Below are 26770 nucleotides of genomic sequence, written 5' to 3' on the forward strand. Positions count from 1 at the left end.
ATATCTGTCAGCGAGGCGCCACGAGCCAGCGCCCAGGAGGATGCAACACTTATAGTTGAGTGAGCTCGCAACCTGAACGGGCAGGGCACACCCTGTGCCTGATAAGCCAGGGTGATGGCATCCACTATCCAGTGGGCCATCCTCTGCTTAGAGACGGCATTCCCCTTCTGCTGGCCTCCGTGACAGACAAAGAGCTGGTCTGAGGTCCTGAAGCTTTGCGACCGGTCAACGTAGCACCTTAAGGCTCGGACGGGACATAGCAAAACTAGGGCTGGGTCTGCCTCCTCCAAGGGCAGTGCTTGGAGGTTCACCACCTGATCCCTGAAGGGAGTAGCGGGAACCTTGGGCACATAGCCGGGCCGGGGCCTCAGGGTTACCTGGGAATCAGTTGGCCCAAACTCTAGACACGAATCGTTGGAAAATACATGCAGGTCCCCTACCCTCTTGATGGAGGCCAATGCCAGCAGGAGCAAAGTCTTCATGGAGCCGAAGGCCCAACAAGCTGAGGTGTGAAAGTACCAAATCCCTGTGTTCGCACAACTGATCCTGAGACTGAGCGAGTATGAGCCAATCGTCGAGGTAGTTGAGAATGCGAATGCCCTGTTCTCTCATGGGAACAAGGGCTGCCTCCGTAACTTTCGTGAAGACAAGGGGTGACAGGGACAGCTTGAAGGGCAGGACCTTGTACTGGTATGCCTGCCCCTCGAACGCAAACCGCAGGAATGGCCTGTGGCGCGGAAGGATCGAAACATGGAAGTACGCGTCCTTAGTGGACATCGCACGAGCAGATGTTTGTGCTATTTTTCCTTTGGTTTGCTGCCATAATGAGTAGTGTTGTCAAAAGTACCAATGTCGGTACCAGGCGGTATTGAAATTTTTTAAATGTGACAATACCAATGGCCAATCAGAGTTGTTTAAAGGGGTCCTATTATGCTTTTTCACTTTTTCAACTTTAGTTAGTCTGTAATGTTGCTGTTTGAGCATAAAAAAGATCTGCAAAGTTACAAAGATATTTTATTTAACAGAAATCACTTTTCAAAAACTACAACGAACGACTCGTTTGGACTACAACGCATATTTTTCGGGATTTGTGAAATCACAAATATCAACGAATGGGACGAGACCTGGTTGAGCTGCACTAAAGAAAGCAACGAGTGTTATCACTATGTCGGAGACATGCTAGCTTTCCCAAGGCAGACGAACTTAGAGTGGTTACAATCATCTGAGATTAAATCGCGCTCAAATTGATTTGATTTTGACGCAATATTTACACTGAAGCTCGCAGGCGGCTATGGTAAGGGGCGTGTCATTTCCCGACCAGGCGCCGAGTGGAGCCAATCATAACACACACTGGCCCAGCTAACCAATCACAGCACATTTTGTATTTCAGAAGGCGGGCCTTCATTTGCTACAGGAACTATTCGAGCCATTCATGCCAGACTGGGGAGAGAGGTGTTGTAATAATGTAAAATATGTGAAAAATTATGTGTTTTTCGAACAACCTAGTATGAGAGCCTGTTCTAGTACACCCCTAAAATAAAATCAAGACTTTGTAAAAGAGCATAATAGGACCTCTTTAAGAATCCACAGCGCTCAAAATGCTAGCGGGAAATGCTGGTATCGTCACATTTTTTTAATTTTAGAACCGGCATTGGTACTTTTGACAACACTAATAATGAGTAAACAGGAAGAATATTTTATGATTAGACAGAAAAAGAGGAGAAAACAGCAAAATTGTGAAGAAAAAGACTAGAGCTCGTGTTTGCTCTTGGCGTGTGTGTCTATCCCCTGAAGCACTCTTTACCACAGCAAAATTGAATTGAATGACAACAAAGCCTTTAAAAGGTCCCTTAAAATGAAACGGCTTTACTGGCTTCTAAACTCCTCAGTGCTGGCGGCATTCACGCTGATCTAGGTTTACCCGCCGGCCGCTCTCGCCCACGCCTCCTCTGCGGATCAGAGATCCCCCTGGCTCCGTAATGAGCAGAGGAGAGGCACGCCTGTGAGGAGAAGAAAACTGCTGCTGCAATCCAACAGTTTCTTCCAGAAGCCTACCAGTGTTTCCTTAGCAGGGCACAACAGTAATAATGGACCACTGGTCTGCAGTCAGTATGAGAGAGTTGTGGGCCAGTTGGTGAAATTGCCAACAGCTCTATAGGACCAGTGCTGAAATTATTTTTGGTTTTATTATTTATTTTTAGTTTTATTGAATATGTGTTTATAAGCCTTGCAAATTTACCTTTTTTAGTTTTCTGTCACGTATGGCTCATTAAAGTCACAAATAATGCTGATTTGAACTTGTCACTTTGGTAATGTTGTCTAGCTGCCTAGAATAGATGAGGTGAAATTTTAGTTTAGTTTAGTTTACGGCCCCAGGAGGCAATTAATTCAGACTGTCATGGTACTTCACATGTATGGACAACACTTACTGTAATACACATACATACAAATACTCAAAATACATAAAATATATAAACTAGAAAGGGGGAAAAAAAAAAAGTATAAACAAAATAAATAATACAAATCAATTATATTTGTTACATAAACGAATTGCTTCAGGCACAAAAGTAAATTTATAGCGGTTTGTGGAACACCTGATTGTCCTTAAACGCCGCCCAAGGGGCATCAACTCAAAATAAGAATACAAAGGGTGTGTGCTATTTGTGAATGCGTTTGGTCACTAAGATTATTCTTTACAAAAAAGGTTTACTTAAGAAGGATTCATAAGTTAAGAAGTGACAATTAAGACATTTCTGAAGTTTAAAAAAGATTTCTGTTTCAAATTAAATACAGTTCTTCTGAACTTTCTATTCATCAACGAATCGTGAAAAAATGTATCATGGTTTACACAAAAATAAAATATATTCAAATTGATAATAGTTATTTAAAATAGTAAAAACATTTCAAAATATTATGTGTTTTTGACCAAATAAATGCAGCCTTGAGATGTCTTTCAAAAAAAACATAAAATATTTTGAATGGTAGTGTGTATTTGTCTTGGTAGCATGATTTGAATTCGGTATTTTTTGCATTCTATAATTTTCCAGCAAAAGGGTGTTTATGAATTTGTAGCTGTTGCATTTAGCAGTTATAGTTTATCACATTATATATTTTTTTATCAATTTAGCAATTTTTTTAATCAAGTGAATATTCATATTTTTCCATTTTATATTTTTATAAAAATATATATTTTTAAATGTTAACAATTAATACAAATTTTATGTTAATTATAAAAATGGACACTTTAATAATGTTTCTGTAATCTATTTACTCATGTGATTAAATTATTTTTGACATTCTTTTTTGTTTTGCACATATAGCTATACATTTTTTCCAGTGAAAATGTTGACAGTGCAGATAGTGACTAAATTCTGACTCAGTTGGGCAAGCAGAAAAAATTCTTATTGCTGATCCCTGAGCAGTGAACGACACCGGATTACACTGTACTGAATTCAGCCTGACAGTTCCACAGCGTATCTCTCCTGCTGCGTCTGGCAAGCTGCAGTCACGCAATCCCTATCAGCGGGAGGAGGAGAGAGGTGCGAGGTTACACGGCAGCTACATGCAGACAGATGTCAGTCTCTCTGCAGGCTCCAGGCATCAGAAGGGCTGCTTCCGGCTATAGTGCGGCACTCAGGAAATGCTTCAGCCCTTGGTCTAATGATTCAGTTTCAACTGACTGCACCCATCCACAAAGAGATTTTTTTTTTTTATCTCTCATTTGTTATACATTTACTTTAGTGCCAGCTAAAGAAATTATTCCTCATGCCTGAGTTGATGACCTTTGCTTTTTCTCCATTTAGTTCAGTCAGGGATTGGTTGCGGAATGGGCTTCCATTTTCTCTGAAATGGAAAGACAGAATCATTGACCATTTAGCAGCAGGGTTGAAGACACCTGTAGAGAGACTGTGAATTACATCTTCACATTGTGGAAATATGATATTGGTTGAACCAAAGAGAAGAGCTTTAGGCTGAGTGTTTGTAAATGTTTGCAAAAGACTCACACATGGTACATGGCATGGTTCATATTCATTTCATATTTATTTAAATTCCTATTTTAAATGTAGTGTGTATTGTAATTTCATGTGTCAGCTTATTAAACCTCACTATAATTTACATTTACAATAAACTATTTATTAAAATGTATTTACATATTTTATTTGTAACATTTATGGCTTTGGCTAATATTTCGAGTTGCCTTTTTTATAGTTTGTTTTAGTAATATTGTTATGTGTAATGTTTATTCGTTTTTAAAATGTATTTTTAATTTATATTTATTTCACTTTTAGTTTTAGTTATATTGTACTTCAACTCAATCTTTTTTTATTTCATTTAGTTGCCAGGGCAACATTTCTAATTGTCGTCTTCTTCTTTTTTTAGTTTTAGTTTTGTCATGTAATATTTAAAAAATGTTTCTGCTTTAGTTCAATGAACAAAAATGGTTTAATAATGTAGTTTTAGTTAACTATAAGAAGTCTGTTGTCAGTTCAGTTGTAAACCCAAATCACTGGGAGTCCATAATGAGTCTTTGAGCTATTGACTCAACCGATTCAGCCTGATTTGCTAAATAATTGTTCAGACTGGTTTTGTGAATCATTTCAACCGATTGATTAAAAAAAAAAGTTTACTAAAAAGAATAGTTAATTTATAAATTGAACATCACTGCTTAAAATCACAAAGACTCTTTATCTGTTTGTAATGACTGAATTGGCAGCTCAGTAACTATAAATGCGCTGAATGTTGATTCGGATGGAGGTGAAGGTTTAAGTCAGTCACTAGAATGACGGTGTGGTGCTTCTGAGAGTGTTTGTGGATGAGTGAGTCTGGTCTCTAGTGGCAGCACTATAAATGCTTTGTTAATGGCTGTGACTTTTGTGAGAGTCTACAGTGCTGCACTCCTACATTGTGTCATCCTGATCATTTTAAAGTATCACAGTATCATGGTTTCCAAAAGTAAAAACAAAAATATTAAGTTTCAACTTTGATAATAATAAGAAATGTTTCTTGAGGATCATGTGACACTGATGACTGGAGAAATGACTGTGGAATGCCGTTACAGGAAAACATTACTTTTTAAAATAGATTAAAATAAAAAATGGTTATTTTAAATAGTAAAAATATTTAACAATATTTCAGTTTTTACTGTATTTTTGGTCACATAAATGTAGCCTTGGTGAGCATAAGAAACTTCTTTCAGAAATAATAATACATTTTTTTTTTACAGATGCCAAATGGTAATATGTTCTTCGAACTTTTGCCTCAACTGACAATTTGCCATCACAAGTTTATCTAGTTTTTTCTTTTTTCTCTCTCTTTTTATTTTCCAGATCTATATTTGCCTGTACTGTGTGGAGGTTTTCTTAGAATAAAAAAAAGGAACACAATCATATTGTTCATCTGTGTCTTGTACAGTTTTAAAGAGAGTATATAATGTAAAGTTTGTCTCAAATATGCAAGACAAAAATGCTAAATCCATTCTCTTGGGAATAAAAAATAAATATTTTATTAAATAAAAAAAGAATAAGAAATACAGTTTCATGGTCATTAAGAAATATTGGCACCTGGTACATTTTCTCAGTTTTCTCAATTAGCAAGTGCGAAAAACAAGTTAATTTTGGAGCCTGATTGTATTCTTGTGTTTTCATGTTGAACAGGTTCACATTTCAAATGAATGAAACTAATTTAAGAGTTTGATGTAATTATGAGTCACTAACGCTCTTTCTGCATGGGTTTCACTGCTGTACAGTAATGAAACCTGATGAAAATATTTCTCAAAATAAAATATTTTCTGCAAAAAATACAATCCTAGGGACGTTTATATGGAGGCCCAGTAGAGGTGAAGATCAGGGATCATGAGAGGCTGCACGCTTATCCATCTCTCTCCCTGTCTCTCTTTGTAGAATCCCAGTGCCCTCTGTGCGGTTGCCAAGGTATCGCCACGGCTGCGGATCCTGGCAGTGTGGCACTGGAACTCTGCCATTTAATGGAATTAAAAGGGGATTTAGGAAGATGCGTGTGTGTTTGGGTGGGATTGGTGGCCAGCAGAACTGGGAGGTATGGAGGCGGGGCTTTGCAGTCGCTGCACAGTGCACCAGAGTGTTACGTAACATGTTTACTAACACACTAGCCAGGAGGAGATTACTTCCCATGGCTCATCCTGACCTGGTCTGATTGATAGCGGCTCTCGATTGGATCCCGAGCGTCTGATTGTTGCTGGGTTAATGAGACAGCCCTATCCGCCCAGCTCCAGAGGACGCGGCCTTTTCAGAGCTGTTGGTCTTGTGTATGTGAGTTATTAGATGCCATATTGGGCTAAGCTTATTTGGATAATCAGAGAGGCCCTTTCCTCTCTCTCTCATTAGTTCTCTCTCTCTCTCTCTCTTTGTCCCTCTCTCAGTAATTGTTGGCTGTGTTGTGCTCTGCAGTGCATTATGTAAATGCATAAACCCTCTGGTGCAATGGTTTAACAGTGCCAGCTAGTGTATGACAATATCGGCCGGGGCATCGACCGGCACAGGGCTTGGGCTTGGGATTGGGGTGGGGGTGGACTGCGCTGTCATCATGGCAGCCCGTGACTCACAATTGTACCCTGTAGTACTCGGGTCACATGACCCCATCTGTGAATAATTCCTTCAACTACCTCAACAGTGCCGCCCACTGAGAATGAGTGTCCACACCTGTTTTATGCAAAAAAAGAAGCACATACATGCATGTAAAGCAGCGTGTCATGCTTTATTATACACTCTCATACTTAAAAAATTTCCCTTTTTTCAGGAATTCTCATAATTGATTTTAATCAAAATAAACAGTAAATAGATATAATCAAAATTAACAGTAATACCATAAAATGCATATTGTGGACTCCAACTAGCATTGGCACATTGCTAACATTGTCATTTTTAAATAAATTGATATTTGATTCCACACAAAATTTTTAAAAAAAATATATATATATTTTTAATATTTAAAAATATTCAAATACCCTTAAAATTTTGTGAAGTTGTGTAGTTATAATGGGAATAAAAAATATAGATGACTCTTTCTTCATTAAAACATCAGTTTGTGGATCATTATACTTTTTACATTACTTTTTACAGATATGTTTAATATTTTCAAATACTTAAAGTTTCAATTTTTCCTTTCTCTTTGGAGTGTTACAAGCTCTTGGTGCATAAAGAAGACCTGTAATGTTGCAAAGACTAAAGTCTCAAATCCAAAGAGATATTCTTTATAAAAGTTAAGAGTCAACCACGCCTACCTAAAACAGCTCGTTCTAACATGCCCCCACATGTCTACGTCACGATGTGGGAAGATTTGCATAACGCCGCCCAAATGTTCACGCAAAGAAAGAAGGCGTAACTTTTATTCTCGCTGTAGTATTGTTGCTGCCGCCTCCGCCATGTTGTGGAGATGCTGTGTGTTTACTTGTGAAAGCGAAACTACTTTGTTTGGGCTTCCAAAAGAGGACACAACTAGTAATCAGTGGTTAAGTTGTATTTACAACACTGTTCCGGAACAGTTCAACCCAAATATTCAGATGTGTGAAGTGCATTTTATGGTGGACGAGGACTGTTTCCTGGGACAGTATAGCCTACAATGCCGGCGTTTGTTTCTATAAAGTGGGACAGTTCCAACTTTGCAAGGACAGTCTGGTGCTTCTGACTCACAGCCTGTAAGAACGTTTTCATATTTAAAGAATTTGCCACTGACGATTCATACGCGAGTTTTGAGCAGTGTAGAGTAGCGCTTGTTTGTGATTTCTCTGATCACAAATGCAGACATGGTTTTATGTTTACGCAGCGCGATATGCAACGCAACGCGTAAAAAGACAGTAAAGTCATTATAATCAGTAATTATGTTCCCACAGGATGCAACAAATTCCTCATTTGTAATGGGTTTTACTGGTTTTGTCTCGTCGTGCCGGGACACAGCATCACAGTATGGTAAGGGTCGTAACATTTCCGTTATACGCTTGAGGTATTTGGCCAATCACAATGCACTAAATAGCTGGCCAATCAGAGCACATCTCGATTTTCAGAACGATGAGCTTTGTAAAAATTGACGCGTTTCAGAAAGGCGGGGCATAGAGGAGAAACAATAATGTACAGTGGTGGTCCAGACGCTACATTGCATTACACCAAATACACAAAATAATGTTCTTTTTAGCAACGCCATATGACCCCTCAAAATTTTACATTTAAATAAGTTTAAAAAAATGTGAGTATTTATGTTTTCCTCATAATAGTTTTTTTTTATTCTGCTGTATTGTAATACATTTAGGGACTTTAGCATGAATTTAATTAGTTTAATTTGCTGTTAATTTATTACTCTTAATAATCTAAATAATTTAAAATATAGATGACTCTTTCTTAATCAAAATGTCACTTTGTGGATCAGCAATTTTTGACAACTTGTTGTTCATATATGTAATATTCTTAAATATTTAATATATATATATTTTTAAATATTTAAATACATTTTAATAATATTAATATTAATGTTGTCTTCATAATTGTCAGACTCTGTTCCATGTTTTGTGTGTGTCTTGCTCCCCATGTGCCTTCCTATGCCCTTATTTGGTTAGTTTCCTGTTCCTGTCCTGATTAAGTTCATTTGCCCCAGGTTTCCCTTGATGTTTCATTGCTCCCAGGAAGGGCTCCTGATCCCCAGTTCAGCCCAGGAAGAGCTCCTGTTCCCGAGTGTAGCCCAGGGAGTGCTCCTGATCCCCAGTTCAGCCCAGGAGGGGCTCCGGTTCCCGAGTGTAGCCCAGGGAGGGCTCCAGTTTCCTGTTCCTGTCCTGATTAAGTTCATTTGTCCCAGGTGTTTCCCTTGATGTTTCATTGCTCCCAGGTGTGTCTCGTCATCCCCTCCTCCTGTGTGTATTTAAAGTGTTCCCAATCCCTAGTTCTCTGTCCGCTGTTAAACGTCTTCCTGAGTTCGTCTCCCTTGGTTCATGGAAATAAAGTCTTGTTAAAGTATTCTCAGCATCTCCTCGTTCCTTGAAAGGGTATTGTGACAGAACAGTGGACCAATACCGAAAGTAAGCAGCGCCCCTTCTCCTCGTTTTTCTTTTTTCCCGTTTTTTTAAAAGTTTTTTTGTTTCCTGGTTTTTCCTCCCCGCGGCGACTGAAATTGCCGCTCGCGTCACCGCCCTAGCTCGCCTCGCCGCCCTAGCTCGCCTCGATCTCCCCTTCTACGAGTACGCCAGGGAGTTCTGCAAGCAAGCTGAGGTGACGGCGTTAGGGGACGCTGTCCTCAATCAGCTTTTCTGGCTCGGGGCCAACTACCATCACCCTGTGGACCTCCCAGACACCACTGGACTAACTTGGAGGGAAGGAGTTTTCCGGTGTCTGGGGAGTGTCCGGTCCCGAGCCAGAACCAGTCCGCCGCCGTCCGCGGCTTCCCCAAGTCAGCTGAAGGACGTTAGTGTGGCAAGCCCCACGGACGAATATGTGCCAGCTCCAGCCCCAGAGCTCGCTCCAGTGTCGGCTCCAGCCCCAGAGCTCGCTCCAGTGTTGGCTCCAGTCCCAGAGCTCGCTCCAGTCCCAGCTCCTCGAAGGCGCTTTGCTGTGCCTGCTCCTCCAGAGCGCCCTCCAGTGCCAGCACCACGGAAGCACTACCCTGTTCCCCAGTATAGCCCACGAAGGGCTCCTGATTCCCAGTTCAGGCCAGGAAGGGCTCCTGTCCCAGAGTATAGCCCACGAAGGGCTCTTGTCCCCGAGTGTAGCCCAGGAAGGGCTCCTGATCCCCAGTTCAGCCCAGAAAAGGGCTCCTGTTCCCGAGTGTAGCCCAGGGAGGGCTCCTGTTCCCCAGTCAAGCCCAGGAAGGGCTCCTGTCCCCGAGTGTACACTCATAGAAAATAATGTATTTGAATTTTAAAGATGTGGCACGATGCTGTGCTTCTCGTCCGGTGTGCGACCGCCTGAAACCTCCGTGCCCAAACGTCTTTGTTTGAGCTTCCGAAAGTGGATGATGTCAGGAAACAGTGGTTGCAATTTACTTTTTAACTCCGTTCCTGAGCATTATAACCCCAATTTGCTATTGTGTGCTGTGCATTTTACTGAGGACATCTTCCACATCACGAGTGAGTAGTGCCGGATTCGCCAAAAGCTTTTGTTGAAAGACAGAGCAAGAGGCGGGGCAGTACTGAAACACCGTCTAAGCTGTTCGCCAATCACAACTCACTGGGACAGCTAACCAATCACAACACATTTTGTTTTTCGGAAGGCGGACCTTCATCAAAGCCAGAACTAATCGAGCCGTTTGTGCCAGCCTGGGGAGAGAGGTATTGTAATAATGTAAATTATGAGAAAAATTATGCGTTTTTCGAACCACCAAGCATGAGAGCATGTTCTAGTACACCCCCAAAACTAAATCAAGACTTTGTAAAAGAGCATAATAGGACCCCTTTAAGTCAATAAAGGACAATACAGTGTAAATACAATGGACGATGTTACAGTAGTCACTGATCAACACTGACATGATGGTAAGGTGGAATAATGTGGGAAGGCTGACAGATGAACTTGTCTGTCCGCGTTAAATGGTTTGACAAGCCAAGTTTTCTGTCCTGTGTTGACATATTTCCTACTAAAACAGGAAGTTTGGGTGAGCATATGAAAGGGCTTGTCTTATTTATTTGATTATGTTGGCAAACACTTATTGTTTTGCAGTGAACATAACCTTTATTTGTGCTGAAATTGTTCAGCTTAATTCATTAAATTACTAATGTCATTGAATCAATCAACAGGCAGTCATGAACATCCCTAGCTTACACAGCGCTGACCCTAATTAAGAAGAGCAGGAAAGATGTTTTTCCGTGACCTTGCATAACACCTGCCTCAGATCTGTCACACTCACTGTTCTTCCACATCAGAACATCCCTCTTCTTGCCTCTGCCTCAGGAGAACAGGGCACACTGTGGGGCCTCGCTCTGGTTCCGGCTGGACCATGTGGACAGAGTGTGTGTTTTGTGTGTGAACGTGGGGGTGTATTTATGTGGAAGTGGGAATAGGACATTTGCTCAGCACGCCGCTGCCTCCATCCTGGCAGGAGAGCTCTGCAGTGCTGTTGTCTTTCCTCTCCCGCATACCTACCTCTTTACCTTCCTCTCTCACTCACTTTTTCCTAGTTGAAAAAGCGAAAGGGTAAGGGGATGAAAAAAATGATGGTCCAAATTTGTTTAACAGTGGAGATTTTGCACGTGTATTATAGGTGGTGTATTTGCATGGCAGTCAGTGTGCAGGACTGCTTTTATGTACATGTAAGAGGAGTAAAAACACATGATGTCATGTGAAAATAGGTAGTTGACATAAAATGGCCGTAAGGTTTTTCTTCTTCTTCTTCTTCTTTTTTGTTCAGCATAAAGATTGTAGGTTCAAATTTACTTACAGTAGTTATCATTTTTACTCAAATTGTAAATAAATTTTGAATTTTTTAAGTACGAATACTACATGTAGTCTCAATAAAATATGAGGGAAAGTGCATTTTTAATAATTAATTATAAAAATGCCACATTAATATAGAATTCAACTGATGTGTGCTCACAAGTGTTTGTACAGTATATTGGTTATTTCATAGTAGTTTCAATCGTGGCATATCCAAACATATTTTACAGTTAACTACTTAAGAAATGAATACTTTTATTCAGAAAGGACACATTAAATTGTTCAAAAGCGAGAGTAAAGACATTATAATGTTACAAAAGATGCTTTTCTTTTAAACTTTCTTTTAATCAAAGAATCCTGAAAAACATGCATCATGGTTCTACAAATATACAGGTCTTATTTTGTGCTATACCATTTTCAGCTGTGATAAGACATTTTTCTTGATTATCAAATCAACATGTTAAAATGATTTCTAAAGGATCATGTGGCACTGAAGACTAGAGTAATGGCTGCTGAAAACTCAACTTTCACAGGAATAAATTACACTACATTTAAAAGTATATCAACATAGAAAATGGTTATTTTATATTGTAAAATAAATTTTTAATTGGTTATTTAAAATTTTAGATTTCACAATATTAATGTTTTTTTCTGTATTTTGGAATGCAGCCTTGGTGAGCATACGAGACTTCAAAACATCTTAATTTGTAAAACCTTTCATTTGTAAAATATTTACTTCTTTGAATTAGCCAAAATATTACCAATCAGAGGGGAGAGAGAGATAAAAAGAGGGATGGTGCATGTCTGAGACACAGAGTCCAGAAAGTAATTAACACGGTTATGTTCTGAAAGGATTACATGTTTTTTTGTGTAAGAATAATACAACAGAAAATTCAAAGCTATGTTAAAGTTAAAATAAGTGCAAAAATTATGATGGTTTTTGCCCTAGACCAACCAGCAGGTATCACCCCAGCTCAGCTGCTGACTTATTGTTGTTTGAAAAAACAAAGGAATGTTTTTGAATGTAAGTTATTATTATTTATTTTTCAGATCAGCTGGGCTAAGAGAGAACATATTGAGAAGGCTCAGAGGTGAAAAGCAGTCGGCGGACAGAAAGTGGACACCGCAACGTGAGGACATTGTCTTGGATCACAGCCACACTTACACTAACAAACACTGCAACAGTCACGCAGCTGGTTTTAACCAGGCCAGTCATTACGTTTTAACCCCACTTTACCATCTCAGGTGTGGGGAGCCATTTAGTCGCGACAGACAGACATTACTGAGATTCCTCCGCCCCCCTTGAGAGAAAACATCACTTTTATATTCACACCTGTTACCAAACTCCAGCAGATTCCTTCATTATATTTTTTGTTTTGTAATCACTGACCAAACCCTCTCTCATGGGAGTAACATAGAGACCAGCCCAGCACAGACACTCTCTGCATTCACACACACACACACACACACACTCATCTGCACCGTGTTCAGGATGCCCTCCTCCTCCAGTGTGATTAGCTGGGGAAGGACGCGGCTCTTGTGGTGATTGGAGGGGGGAGCGAAGCAGAGCTGGACCCATGTCGTGGAAGCGGAACTACTTTGCTTCAGGCAGCAGCGGGCTGCAGGGGATGTTTACCCCACGCACCATGACCTCCATCGCTCCCAGCAAAGGCCTGAGTAATGAGCCGGGTCAGAACAGCTGCTTCCTAAACAGTGCGCTGCAGGTAGGTCTAATAATATTTTAATTGCTATATATACTGTATATATACAGTGGGTACGGAAAGTATTCAGACCCCCTTACATTTTTCACTCTTTGTTATATTGCAGCCATTTGCTAAAATCATTTAAGGTTTAAAAAACAACCATTGCTGGGTTATTTGGCAACCTAGTGCTTGGTAAATATTGGACAGAAAACATGCTGAGTTGTTTTGACCAGGCTGGTTGGGTTAAATGTTTTTACCCAACATGCTGGGTTGTTTTATTTAACTCAAATATTATTTAATAATTACTATATTGCTAATTTAAAATGGGCTTGAAATAAAATAAATGTAAAGAAAAAAAAAGTAAGAAATAAAGTATAACATTTAAAAGTAACATTTTCTATTATCTTTTTTTACCAAAATAGTGCTGATTCTTGTGCCGGCGTGTCGCCGAAATCTGAGCCAGTGATGGGCTGCTGTTCGGCAGGGGAACTGCAAACCTCAGACCACTGCCTCGCGTTTCACTCGCAACTGAAATATGCCATAACTGACTCTATAACTTGCCCATAAACAAACAGTACTGAGATTAGAAAACATATTTTAACATCAAAATAAATTAAATTCAGTATTATAATGAATAAAATTAGTTTATGTTATGCAAGGCAAAAGGCTTTTTCATCATGCGAATAACCGCTGCTGACGCATTTAGCTGACACATTTGTGACATTGTGACATTGTGACACTGTGACATTGACCCAGCCACTAACCCAATGGCTGGGTAACACAAAAACTACCCAACACTGGAAAAAACAACCCAACATATGAACCAACAGGCTCAACTCAGCATTAGAGTAGAAAAAATAACCTAGCATTTTTTAGAGTGTGTATATATATATATATCTGCTACTACATTATTAGTATTATTTATTAAAGGGTTAGTTCACCCAAAAATGAAAATTCTGTCATTAATTACTCACCCTCATGTCATTCTAAACCCGTAAGACCTTCATTCATCTTTGGAACACAAATTAAGATATTTTTGATGAAATCCGAGAGCTTTCATTTTCATGGACAATTTTAACGATGTCCTTACGTTTCTGGGCCTTGAACGTGGTTGTTCCCTTGCTGTCTATGCAGGGTCCGAAAGCTCTCGGATTTCAGTCTTACGGGTTTGGAACGACATGAGGGTGAATAATTAATGACAAAATTTTCAGTTTTGGGTGAACTATCCCATTAATAGAGTTACAGTACATTTAAATTGGAACAAAATCACAGTGTCTCTTTAAACTTTTAGTTTTACCAAGTGACTGGGTCATTTTGTATATGATGCAAAAAGCGACACAATGACATGTATTGTTTGTCACAAATATGCAAGTAAAACTAATACAATTGTCAAAAGGACAAATATATATGTTTTTAATAAAAACTGCACAAAATGTTTTCATGACTGGTTAAAAAAACATTGACATTTTCACAGTTTTGCCAGTTACGGTCAAAGGTTTTTTCTTGGACCTTGTGAATAGCTCAGAAAAAATGTGATCGCTCACAGATAAGTTGAGCAGTTGAAGCAGTATTTAGTATTCTGGGATGGCTGTAGAGTTCATTCAGAGTGTTATGGATTTCTCTCTGTTTCTCTCTCTTCCATTCTATCTTTTTCTTGCTGCTGTATCTGATGTCACTGTTGGTCTCTGCCAGTCCCAGTTTAGCAGAGCTTTATCTGGGTCTTCCTTGTAGGCTGTCCTCACTTACACCAATCTGTCTGGCCAAACGGTCTGTCTGCTCATAAATTAAACATCCTTCTCTGTTACCTACCCAACATAGCCTTGGACGCCTCTACAAAAGTCATTTTAACTTCATGAACTAAAAAAACAAAAAAACTGAAATAACGTGTGTTAATATACTGTACGTACAGTATACCAGTATACCATATACATCTCTATAGATGTATATGTGTACATACTGCACATGCTCAACTGAGGAAGATATGACTAAAAAGAGTAAGTGAGAAAAAGGAAAACGGGTAAGAAAGGGAAGAAAAAGTTACCAAATCATACAATTTTTATTCTCCCCACTTTAGAGGAATCCTTAATAATCACTTTATAGTCGATGTAACAGCGCTGGACAGGGATGAGGGAGCAGAATTATGCTGGAGGGTGTTTTTTTCATTTTTCCTTTTTGTTCACTTGCAACTTACTTGAAAGAGCTAAATCAAATCACAGATCCAGTGAAGGCAAAACTAACTTCTTATCAAACGTTAGACAGGAATTCTATTAGAGAGGCCCCTCTAGATTAGCTCATCATGTGTGAGAGACTGTCGCACCACAGCCGATTCTCCAAAGATCTTATGCATCATGCGTTCTGAGTGTGCTGTTGTAAATGGGTTAACGTGGACCCTCTAGGGCGCTTCATTCAAAAGCCAAGTCCAGCACTATGGATCTATTTGAGTTTTTCCTAAATGAGCTCAGTGATGGATGCGCTCATTGCCAGCTGGATCAGGCTAACCAGGTGTGTGGGAGCAAAAGGTCCTGGCTTCATTTAGCAGTACAGACTTATTAATAGGTAATGAAAAATAAAAATGGGCTATTATACTAATCCTATAGTCCGAACACAGTGCTGGAAAGAGGCTCGGCTAAATGGGTTCTGTGTCATTGGCATCTGCCTAGGGAACCAATTTGTACTTTTTCGATTTTTTTTTCGAGAATTAATGGGATAGTTCACACCAAAAGTAAAAATTATCATCATTTATTTGCCCTCAAGTTGTTCCAAACTTGTATGAATTTCTTTCTTCTGCTGAACATAAAATAAACAAAAATACTTTCTGGTTCCCATTGACTGCCATAGTATTTTTTTCCATACAATGGAAGTCAATGGCTACCGACAACTGTTTGCTTACCCACATTCTTCAAAATATCTTATTTCATGTTCAGTAGAAGAAAGAAACTCATACAGGTTGGAACAACTTGAGGGTGAGTAAATGATGACAGAATTTTCATTTTGGGGTGAACTATCTCTTTAAGTGGGGCACAAAAGATGTTTTGAAGTAGATTGGGGACAAAAACAGTGTTGGACCCCATTGACTTTCATTTTCATTTTCCAAAATATCTTCTTTTTTATGTTATGCAGAAGATAGAGTAATACAGGTTTAGGACAACATGAGGGAGAGTTAATTTGTGGGTGAACTCGTCCTTTAAGTCTGCTGTCCTGTAAGGAAGGTCGCTCCCAGATTTACAAGGTTCTACCTAATATCAGTTTGGAAAAGGTCTCGACAGACTTCTCCAGAGATTAGGTGTTTAATTTAAGCTTAGAAGTTGAGTTCTAAATTTCCTCCTCCATGCACATTCTCATCCCACTGCGTCTTAAGTAACACGAAATGCTCTTAATTTATCAAGATTTTATTTATTTTTGCTCTGAAATCTGGAAGATCTTCAGTTGAGAGCCCAGGGCTTACTTTACTGTATTCTGAGATAACCTTGCTGAAATAATTAATACACTTTTTAATCATGTACTTATTATGAAGTGTCTAATCATAACTCATTTTTTTATTTTCATGAAGAGTCTAATCATATCTAATTTTAAAATGTCTGCAAAAGTAAATTACTGCAGGGTAATTCTGTGAAGTTGGTGCCTTTTCCTGAAAGTACTTTTCTGTAAGATTGTATACAGTCTGTCAGACAGATAATGTCTTCAAGTGTTAATAAGTTGCATTGTGCCACCTAAAGCAAGATTAATACATTTTAATTTGCTTAGATCTATTAAATGTATCCTTTCACGAAGGTAACAGGGTTGACAGTAAGGTGTATTATTGATCTATTTAAGGTTTACTTATATACTGTATATATATATATATATATATATATATATATATGAAGATATTTTTAGAATTTTTGTAAATACTTTTATTCAGAAAATTAGCATTTTTCAATTATCATTGTTCACTATAAAAAAGTCATGCTAATGTGAAGTGATGGTTAGTAAAAATGAATAAACTTGAGCTCATTTGAAGCATGTTGTTATTATTATGAGAGTTTTTTTTTATAGAATAGTTCATTATGTGAACCATTTTTAAATACAGTATCACTTCTTATATAACAGAAAGAATGAAGAAAAATGCTAGCTTTTATTTTCATTTAGACCCATTTTTTTCATTTAAAAATGGGTCTAGTTCAGCGGTGGCGAACTCCGGTCCTGGAGAGCCGCAGCCCTGCAGAGTTCAGCTCTAACCCTAATTAAAACTCACCTGCCTGTAGCTTCCTAATAACCGTTCAGACCTTGATTAGCTTGTTCAGGTGTGTTTGATTAGGGTTGAAGCAAAACTCTGCAGGGCTGCGGCTCGCCAGGACCGACGTTCGCCACCCCTGGTCTAGTTGTTTATAAAGATGATATAAATACAAGTGGAGAGACAACAGAAGAAAAACGAAAAACTAAAATAGTTACTGGGTTTTTGTCTATGTGTTTTGGCATCAGCTATTCATTGCTAAAAATCACTGCATAACTTGTCAATTCGAAGCTGTTTTGTAGAAACATCCATCAGAGAGGCTAACAATACAGAAATAATTCTCTCTATATTCATATAGACAACCTGTTTGTTTGAGTATTAATTGTATAGATGGGGAATCATAATGAAGCATATGTTTAGCCTGAAAACAGCCTCCAACGTCACCTGCCCTGTTAGCATACCATGGCATTTTTTCCTCTTGTTTTTATCTCTTTTTTTCCCCCCCTTATTCAGCTGTCATTAGTGCTGTTTTACATTGTACTGTATGTGTTGCTTGTCTGCCGGAGCACCTGTTCTGAGAGTGTTGTGATTTTTCTCATTAGAACGAGAGCAATAAGCCGCTGTCCATATTAAGCCTTATCAGAGCTCATTTGAATAAACAGCCCGTGTCCTTGACTGAAGCCGGGCCAGGACTGCTGCCGGTAATTATCCCGGTCCACACCATGCCACCTTTGTCTCCCCTCTGGCCCGGGTCATGTGGCTTCATTAATTTATTTCCTCTGTCAGCCAACTTGATCAAATCCAGATTTTATGGTGATTGCGGCACTTAAAAAGCCATTTTTTTCAGCTGTCTTCCCTCATACCAGCTGTGAACGCAATCATTACTGATAGAAATACCTTGAGATGAAAAATAAATAATGGTGAAGAAAGACAGAGGGGAGCTAATGAGGCAGGCCAATGTTTCTTTTACTCCTCACAATGACACATTTGCATAATCACAAGATCTATTTTATTACTCAAACTGCAGGACAGAGTGGCTTCTTTCTTTTTCTTTCTTTCCTGTACTTCTCTCACTTCCTTCTTCCTTTTTTCTTTTATTTCCTTCCTTCATTTGTCTTTTAATTATTTCTTCCTTTTGTTTTTTACTTTCATTTTCATTGACTTCTTTTCTTATCTTTCATTCCTCCTTCCCTTTTAGCTTAATTCTTACTTCCTTCCTTTCTTTCTTCCTTCATTCTCCATACTTTCTTTGCTTCCCTTTTAATTTCCTCTCCTTTTCATCTCCATCTGTCCTATCTTCCTTCGATTTTCTGTCCTTTTTATTTACTTATTTCACTCCTTTTTTTATTTAATTCATTTATTTCTTCCTTCTTTTCATTTTCATGTACTTCCTCTCTTTCTTCCTTCCTCTTCCTCTTACCCTGTCTTTTTTCCTTCTGACTGTTCTTCTGTCATCTTCCCTTCTTTCCTTGTTTACTTACTCATTTCTTCTTCTTTTATTTCCTTCTTTCATTTTTTTAATTTTAATTTCTTTTATTTCTTCCATCCTCCTTTTCATTTTCTACCTTCCGTCTTCTTTTCCTTTCACTTTGCATTTAAGTTCTCTTGCACTTGCATCTCTCTACTGTTCTTTCATTCTTTTATTCCTTCTTTCCTACTTCCATTTCATTTTTGTTCTCTTCCTTTCTTCCTTCCTTCTGTCTGTCCATTCTCCCTTCATCATCCCCTCTTCCCTTCATTACTTCCCTCCGGTTTTCATCTCCTTTTCATTTCCCTCCTTCTTTCTTCCTCCCATTTTCTGAACTTTTCTCCCTTCCTTACTTTCTTGTTCTTTTATTCCCTTCTTTCATTCATTTTTTTTATTTTTGTTTCTTTAATTTTTTTCTTGTTATGTTCATATAGTAATCGTTTTTTAGTATGATAAGATGAATCATTTGTAAATAGTCCAGCAGCAACAAAGCATCCTGTCCTGATGAGCTTTAATTGAGGAAGACAACCATTACATTCATGTAAACCTTTTGAGGATTGCTGGCTCAAGGATAAAAATGTTTCCATATTCATTTATGGTAATTTATGTACATTATGTAAGTCACACAAAGCTAAAAAATATCAAAAGTAAACAATTAATACTTTTTCACTTCTGTGCACATGGATCTAAAAGCATTACCTTGGGTAACCCCAAAATTAACTATGCTCAATTTGCAAGACTACCATGCTGCTTACTTTGCACTATATACTATGATACAGTATGCAGCAGCATGATAAACATTGTATGGATTCATACACAGAAAATTTGCTTAGTGCATGAAATATATGCAAAAATAGTGTATCATATGATACTACAGTATATTGTACTGAATAGTTGTTTATTGCTTGAAATGAGATTAGTAACACCTTTTAAAATGGCCATTTTTATCTTTGTGTTCCTGTGATGTTGCAGCACTTTTACTGTACGCCAGAAGAGAACAGCACAGTAATTCTAGTCTGCTGTGTATCCGTGTGATGAAATAGCAGCTACATCGTCATGTGACTCACAATACAAAATGTTGCAGCAAGTGTAAAGACAGCTGTTGAAAACAACATAAATAAACCTTAAATATTTAACCTCCACTGCCATATGTCTAGAGTGTGTTTTTTAAAGGTCTACCTGTATTAAGCGTTCAGTGTCTGTCTGGAGCAGGACCGATATCTAGCGTGAAGCTGAAGTGTTTCTTAAATGTGACAAAGCAGGCGGGCCGCGACTTCCTGTTCACAAAGTTGCTGTGTACAAAGAGCTGGAGGCAACGCAAACATCTGCAGGCACTGGCTTGTTTACAATAGGGATTAATGGGCTGGGTTGGAACTAGAAGCTGCATGGAAAGGTCCCAGTGGGCCGTTATAGCTTGACTGTTCCTGTCACACAGCTGCCCAAACTTACCTGAGACGAGAGTGTGGATGCAGATGTAGGCAGCAGAAACGGCTTCAAACACACGGCAAGGGATGAAGTACTGGATGACTTCAAGTTTTATGGCTTATATGGAGAATGAAGGTCATTGTAAACTTACATATAAAGAAACAGGCCTCATACTTTAATGCTTAAAGCAACAGTTCACCCAAAATTAAAAAAAATCCGTCACCCCCAGGGCCTTCCAAAATGAGTTTGATTCTTCATTGGAGCAGATTTGAAAAAATGTAGCATTACATCACATGCTCACCAATGGATCCTCTGCAGCAACCCGTTCACTGCAGAGGATCGGTTGGTGAGCAAGTGCTGTAATGCTGAATCTCCAAATCTGTTCTGATCAAGAAACAAACTCATCTACAACTTGGATGGCCTGCGGGTGAGCAAATTCTCATTTTTGGGTGAACTGTTCTTTAAATGTGCTGTAACATTTGTTTGTGCCATTGTTTGCTGTTTTTGGAAGTGCCCACAGAATCTCTTGGCTGGAACATTCCCAATGACATTTTTCATTTAGCTGACCATCATTTGCCAAAGTCCTTTCCCTCAGTGCCGTCTGGTCTGCCTGACTGGAGATCTGGTCTTAGGAAGCCGTCCTGACAGTCTTACCTCCCTGTAACCCTGCAGAGGGGGCTGCAACCTGTCTCTTCTCCTCTCACACATGTCACACATCTGCAAAGGTGCAGTGATCCAGATTATAATGTCACGTTCCCTGTCAGTCGCCCCCTTACCCTCGTGTGCCTGATGGCCTGTGTTGTTCTGCTGGGGGTAGACAGACACTTCTCTCTGGAGGACAGGATGTTTGTGCTAGTTGTCACCATCTTGAACCTCCTGGAACACTCTACTGGTCTCATAATAAAGGAATAGAATGTTTTTATGGCCATATGAAAACGGTCTAGCCTTTATGGCACATGCTTCTGTAATGTTTTATGTTTGGACTTCGGTGCTTAAAGGGGAAACACTGATTAAAATACACAACAATATGCTGTGTAATCTGTGATTTTGATAGACTGTTTTTGTTTTGTTTTATCTGTCTTGTTTGTTTTAATTTCCCTGATGATATAATCATCAGTCATATGCCTTTACATTTGTAAAATTTAATGTAATGAACGTGAATTTAATTGAGATCATAACTATATTTTCACACTGAATCTGCATTAATGTAGAAACAACATAACAATGTTACGTTTTAAATATTTGTTTAATGGTGCCTTTTTACTAAGTACTATGAATGAGGGCAAATATCACAGACAATACTTTAACTGATGCCTCTTAAATAATCTATTTGGATTTTTTTTTCTGATGATGAAGTTCTGATGATAAAATTAGTAATTTATAGCCAATCAACATTACAGTAAAATTGAAAGCCATAATTTTAAACTTTTTTTAAGGCCTGAATGGTTATAGAACATTAAAAAGTATTATACCTTTTAATTTAAGTGAACTTAAAACAATCTTCAAATAAACCCATTATAATAAATGTAACTGGGTCTTCAATATATTGTGTTATATAGTGATGTTTCTGTCTCTTTCATTATCCGCTCTTTCTGTTTGAGTGAGACACTGCATGAAAAGAGGTGAGATCAGTAAACTCCTGTATACACTGCAGAATTTCAGACAAATCTGGGATTATTACTGACCAGATAAGGAAAATACAACGGGTCCGTATACTTCTGAAAATGTACCAAATCGGATGTATGTTACTGAAGTATTCTTCCATTCAACAGCCATTTGTTGCCATGGCAAGTAATCACCTCAAAACATTTTTTTCAGGTGCCACTCATACCTTTGTGCCACTGTGCAAACTGGATTGGTTGCTTTGAAACTAAACCCATCCCTAAACCAGACAGCTATTGGGCCACTGAGTGCACAGACTTTTCTCAAAAGCCATTTCATTGGTAAACTTGTGATTTATCCCACCCAAAACGCTTACAGAAAAGTGACTTTATTGGTTTAATTTAGAGTATATCCCTCCCAAAAACCTTACAGGTGAATGATTGGATTGGATTGATAAGGTGGGCAGATATAATAATAAATAATACAGTTTAGCCAATAATTGATGATTTGTCTTTATTACAACGTGTAGTGGCTCAGCGCGAAGCGACAAAATACTATAGAACCCATTATAATCAGTGATGCTGTAACAGTAAACTGATGCCTCGTTTTATTTATGACATACTGACACAAAGTTCAAATGATTTGCAATGGTCCCTTTGTCGTGTCATGTGTAGATATCCTCTCCTGCGGCGCGATGCGACAACTGTCACGTCCGGTGTAGACACGGTGTTAGGGGAAAATAGTAAATGGTATCCAAAATGTAAAATCAGTCAGAAAACTATTTCGACAGAAAACAACATTTAAAAATACGATGTCCACATTGAATTAAAGATTTCAAAACAAATTCAGTAAATAACACATGAAATGAAGTGTCCCAGCAGAATCCATTCCTCACTGAAGATCGTCTGTGCATCCACATCAACAACATCTTACTCATCAAACATTGAGCTCCACCATTTCTGTCCTCCACAATGCTCTTTTTGTGATGGTCTCTGTTGACCTCGTCTCCACCAACTGAAAAATAACAGTAATGTAACCACTGACAATAATCACTACAGGCTAATAGCCTATTTAAAAAGTGTTACAACATGTCAATTTCTAAACTTACTGTTGTCTCTCTTTGTCTTTTTTGTCACACAAAAAAAAAACTATGAAACCTTCTTCCTCAATCAGGGTATCTTCCGTCCAATCAATTTTTGTTTTAATATTGAAATCTGAAAAATGAAAAACGTCATAGCCTCATCATAAATATTGCAGAATACCTAAAAGACAAAATACTTTTAGTAAAATAATATATTTAATTGGATAGGTAAAACAATAAAAAAATTGGATAACAAAACCTTCTGAACCTTCTGAACTTCTGTTACCGTTTATAATCTTTGAAAATGAGTCAACCCAGTCTTGTGTGTAGGATACTGTGGGAAAGAGGAAACATTATCTGAGAAATATTACAGTATAAATATAGTTTTGACATTAAATATATTAGTTTTACACAATATAAATAATCAGTCTTACCTGGTTTGTGTATGATGCTGAAGTGGATTCTTCTCAGAACTGTGCAAGCTTACAAATGTTTCAGTCTGTAGCTGTTGGTGTCCTCAAGAAGTGGGACCAGAGATCAGTTAAATCACAAAAGACTTTGTAGCAGGAGGTAGGGTGTGTGTGTGTGTGTGTGTTTGTTTGTGGTGGGAATAGTTAGATATATGGGAGACCAGGGCTGTTTTTACTTCAAATATCAGGGGAGATATTGTTTGTTTATATGTAGTTTATAATTATAATTATCATTATAATTATACTCTTTGCTAGTTTTGGCTAAACATAACTATTGAACAGTTCACTATTACCCAGGAAAAGATACACATCATGCCTCATAACACACACTGACTTTTTGGGCTTTAGTCACTATTGGTAGAGATACTGCTAGAGAAACCATTTCTCCCGATACATCAGTAAAGGACCAGGTCTTAATTTCTGTGAAATAATATGCAAAGAAGAATGAAACTGGGAAGAGAGAATGCCTTCAAATTATACATTATACATAGATATGTTCTCTAATGGCTCTGTCAAAAATAAGAAGACTAGCTATATTTGAGTTCAATAATATAGTTCTGTCAGGACCACTATCGTCAAAATGATAGATATTTAGCATAAAGTTTGGTTTGGCAGTATGGTTCTGTTCTGGGCAAAAAACTCGCTGCCCATCCATGCAGCCTGTCATGAATGAGTAGGGAGAGCAGCAATAATAACCCCCCTAGGGTTAACAGAACAAGGCAGATATCATTAATGTACTTAATGATATTTAAGTGTAACACTTTATTCAAGATAAAGGAGTCTGATTAGCAAGGAATATCAGAAAGCCAAGTCCTGACTGTGGCGAAAGGAGAAGCTGGGGATGGAGGAGGGTAACTTGCTCCTGAGCAAGCTGAAAAGCTGCTGAATAATACTGAATAGAGCTTATATAGGAATGCCGCGATAGGTGTCGTATTCCTGAGCTGAGAATCAGCTGATACAAGCTTGACTCACGTGACCTGCCAGAACTAACGCTAACGCTTAATTTATATGTCCATGAAACCTGTATATGTCCATATACGCCAGGTGTCTGGGTATTTCTGGAAAGTTACTGTTCTGTGGAACTTGGATCAGGTAATTTCCACATATATCCGGCAAACCTGAAATTACATGGCAGTTTACCATGGCCGGATGTTACTAGATTGGTGCAGTGAGAGCTGTGTAAAGCTTTCTCATTGTGTTCATGACTATGGACAGAATAAAATGTACCACCTTTATAAATACTGAAACTCCCACCAAATGTTATATCTGTAGGAGTTCTGTCTTCTCTGAAAGAACCCAAGCCTGTAATATTTGCCTTGGCTTGTTTCCATGGTGGCGAGGCTTTAGTATAGTCCAGGAGTGAGGCTGAAACAATGGGAGAGAGGGCGAGAGAACTCAATACGACTTTACAAAAAGAAAAGAGTTCATTAGGACCACTTCTTTTACAACTCCCACAAAATTAATCACACGCACAACGACCTAACAGAATGTCTGTCATATTAATTATCCTGCCCCAAGGGCTGAGGAGAGTGAGAGTATCAGAGAAGTGAGAATGTGGCCAGCAGGCTTGATCAGGTAACAGATGCTTGGAGACCCTTCAGTGCTGAAGGACATGAAAAGACCCTCTCTCTCATTTTCATCCTTGTGTTGGCCCATTTCTTACAGCTTTGTTCATTTTTCAGTGCCCCTTTCAAACGTTTACAAATTGTCTTCTGGAAGCTGTCCATTCAGCAGCCTTTAATGATGATTGACAGGCTGTGCTCGCTTAATTTTTCAGTTCCATTAGAAAAAAGTGAAGGAATAGAGAACATAAAATAGCCAAATATACAATCGTTACACACACACATACATACATATATAAAGATTCAGCAGTGCAGGAAACATACGCAATCCATCGTGCCACTGGCGTCATGGAGTTTAAGTATGTAGGTACACTCTTAAAAATAAAGGTGCTTCACGATGCCATAAAATAACCTTTTTGTCTAAATGGTTCCATAAAGAACCTTTAACATCTGAAGAACCTTCATGTTTCACAAATGGTTCTTTGTGGTGAAAGAAGGTTCTTCAGATTATAAAAAGGTAAGAAAGAGATGGTTCTTTAAAGAACCTTTGACTGAATGGTTCTTTGTGGAACCAAAAATGGTTCTTCTATAGCATCGCCTGAAGAACCTTTTGAAGCACCTTTATTTTTAAGAGTGTATGTTTAAATTAACCTTTGACTGAAGACCTGTGACGTTTTTCTTTTTCCGCATCGTGCTGCAAACTCACCTTCCTCTCAGGAGTTGGGGATGATCGATTGGTAGCTGGTGTTGGGTGGGAGGGGTATGGTGGTGCGTGTGCATCTGTCACTCTGAATCATCCCAGCCTGCCCACATGGGATTCACACACATAAAGACACACACTCACTGCTCGACGCAGCCCCTCGCCTACTCAAACTTCATAGCATCAGAGCCCTCTCTGCAGGGCTGCTGACGGAGAGTGTCATTTATCACTGTGCTTAAAGTTGTCTCCGTTTGCGTGAGATTCTCGCCATATTTTCACCATGTAAAGCTGGGGCCCACACTGCAGAATGCTGCATATTTACAGTAGCTGCGTTTGACTCTCCAGTAAGTTACTGTGGCATAAATAGTACTATTTAAAAAAAATTTTTTTTGCAGTGTCTTGATATTTATGCATTTGCTCTGAAAAGTTTTTTCACCATTTGTTATCAATTACATTGAAAATATTTCATGTCATAAATAAAATTACTGAAAACAATGTAGTTAAAAAAGTCATTAGAAGTCATGGTTAAAAAAAGTAATGGTTACCGTTTTTCAGCAAATATTTCAGAATTTTTATATATTTTTTAATATGCACCAATAGGATCCAGAATTAATGTTTTATGAATTAATATTTTTTAACTTTGTTAATTCTTTATGGCCATTCAGTGATGAGTGATTAGAGAAAATCTACACCATTTATGATTATTATTGTTCTGTATGGCAAGTAATGGCAAGTAGCTTAGCAAAACCATCAAGTGGCATTTATTTTGCACCCTGTGCACCAATGTAATAATACTAAATAATTAATAACAGTATATTTAATACACTGAAAATTTGGTGTAGAAACAATTTTCACGCAGTAATTGCTAGTAAATTCCACAATTAATTACAAAGAAATGGCAAGTAACTTATTGAATTAAACATGAAATTTTGAATTAGATTGAAATAGTATTTTATTCAGACATACTCTGATAAACTGTTTTATTTACAGCTTTGAAAAATAATTTTCACTGTGTACTTCTGTGAACATTTTTGAGTGAATATTAAAAACGAATCAGAGTTTTGAACTGATTCATTAAAACAGACAGTTTGAACTGATTTACGCAAATTAATCAAACTTACCCGAATACCGTTTTTGTGACTGACATTTAAATCAAAGACGT

The 26770-nt window shown here is 38.3% G+C and overlaps 1 protein-coding gene across 4 annotated transcripts in view; it reads left to right on the plus strand.

The window, feature by feature from the left end:
* Positions 1-26770, plus strand: part of LOC107582762 (inactive ubiquitin carboxyl-terminal hydrolase 54-like) — a 187014-nt gene that overhangs the window by 37946 nt on the left and 122298 nt on the right. For 3 of the 4 annotated variants that reach the window (XM_016268753.1, XM_016268750.1, XM_016268752.1), the window contains exon 2: positions 12435-13108. In XM_016268753.1, the coding sequence (XP_016124239.1) occupies positions 12962-13108 (147 nt within the window). In that variant the 5' untranslated portion in view covers positions 12435-12961. Of the gene's footprint in view, positions 1-6268; positions 6288-12434; positions 13109-26770 lie in introns of those variants that run through there. The other variant, XM_016268751.1, reaches the window with a different exon arrangement.

This window comes from Sinocyclocheilus grahami, unplaced genomic scaffold (assembly GCF_001515645.1).
Source record: "Sinocyclocheilus grahami isolate Dianchi unplaced genomic scaffold, SAMN03320097.WGS_v1.1 scaffold47.1, whole genome shotgun sequence".
NCBI lineage: Eukaryota > Metazoa > Chordata > Actinopteri > Cypriniformes > Cyprinidae > Sinocyclocheilus > Sinocyclocheilus grahami.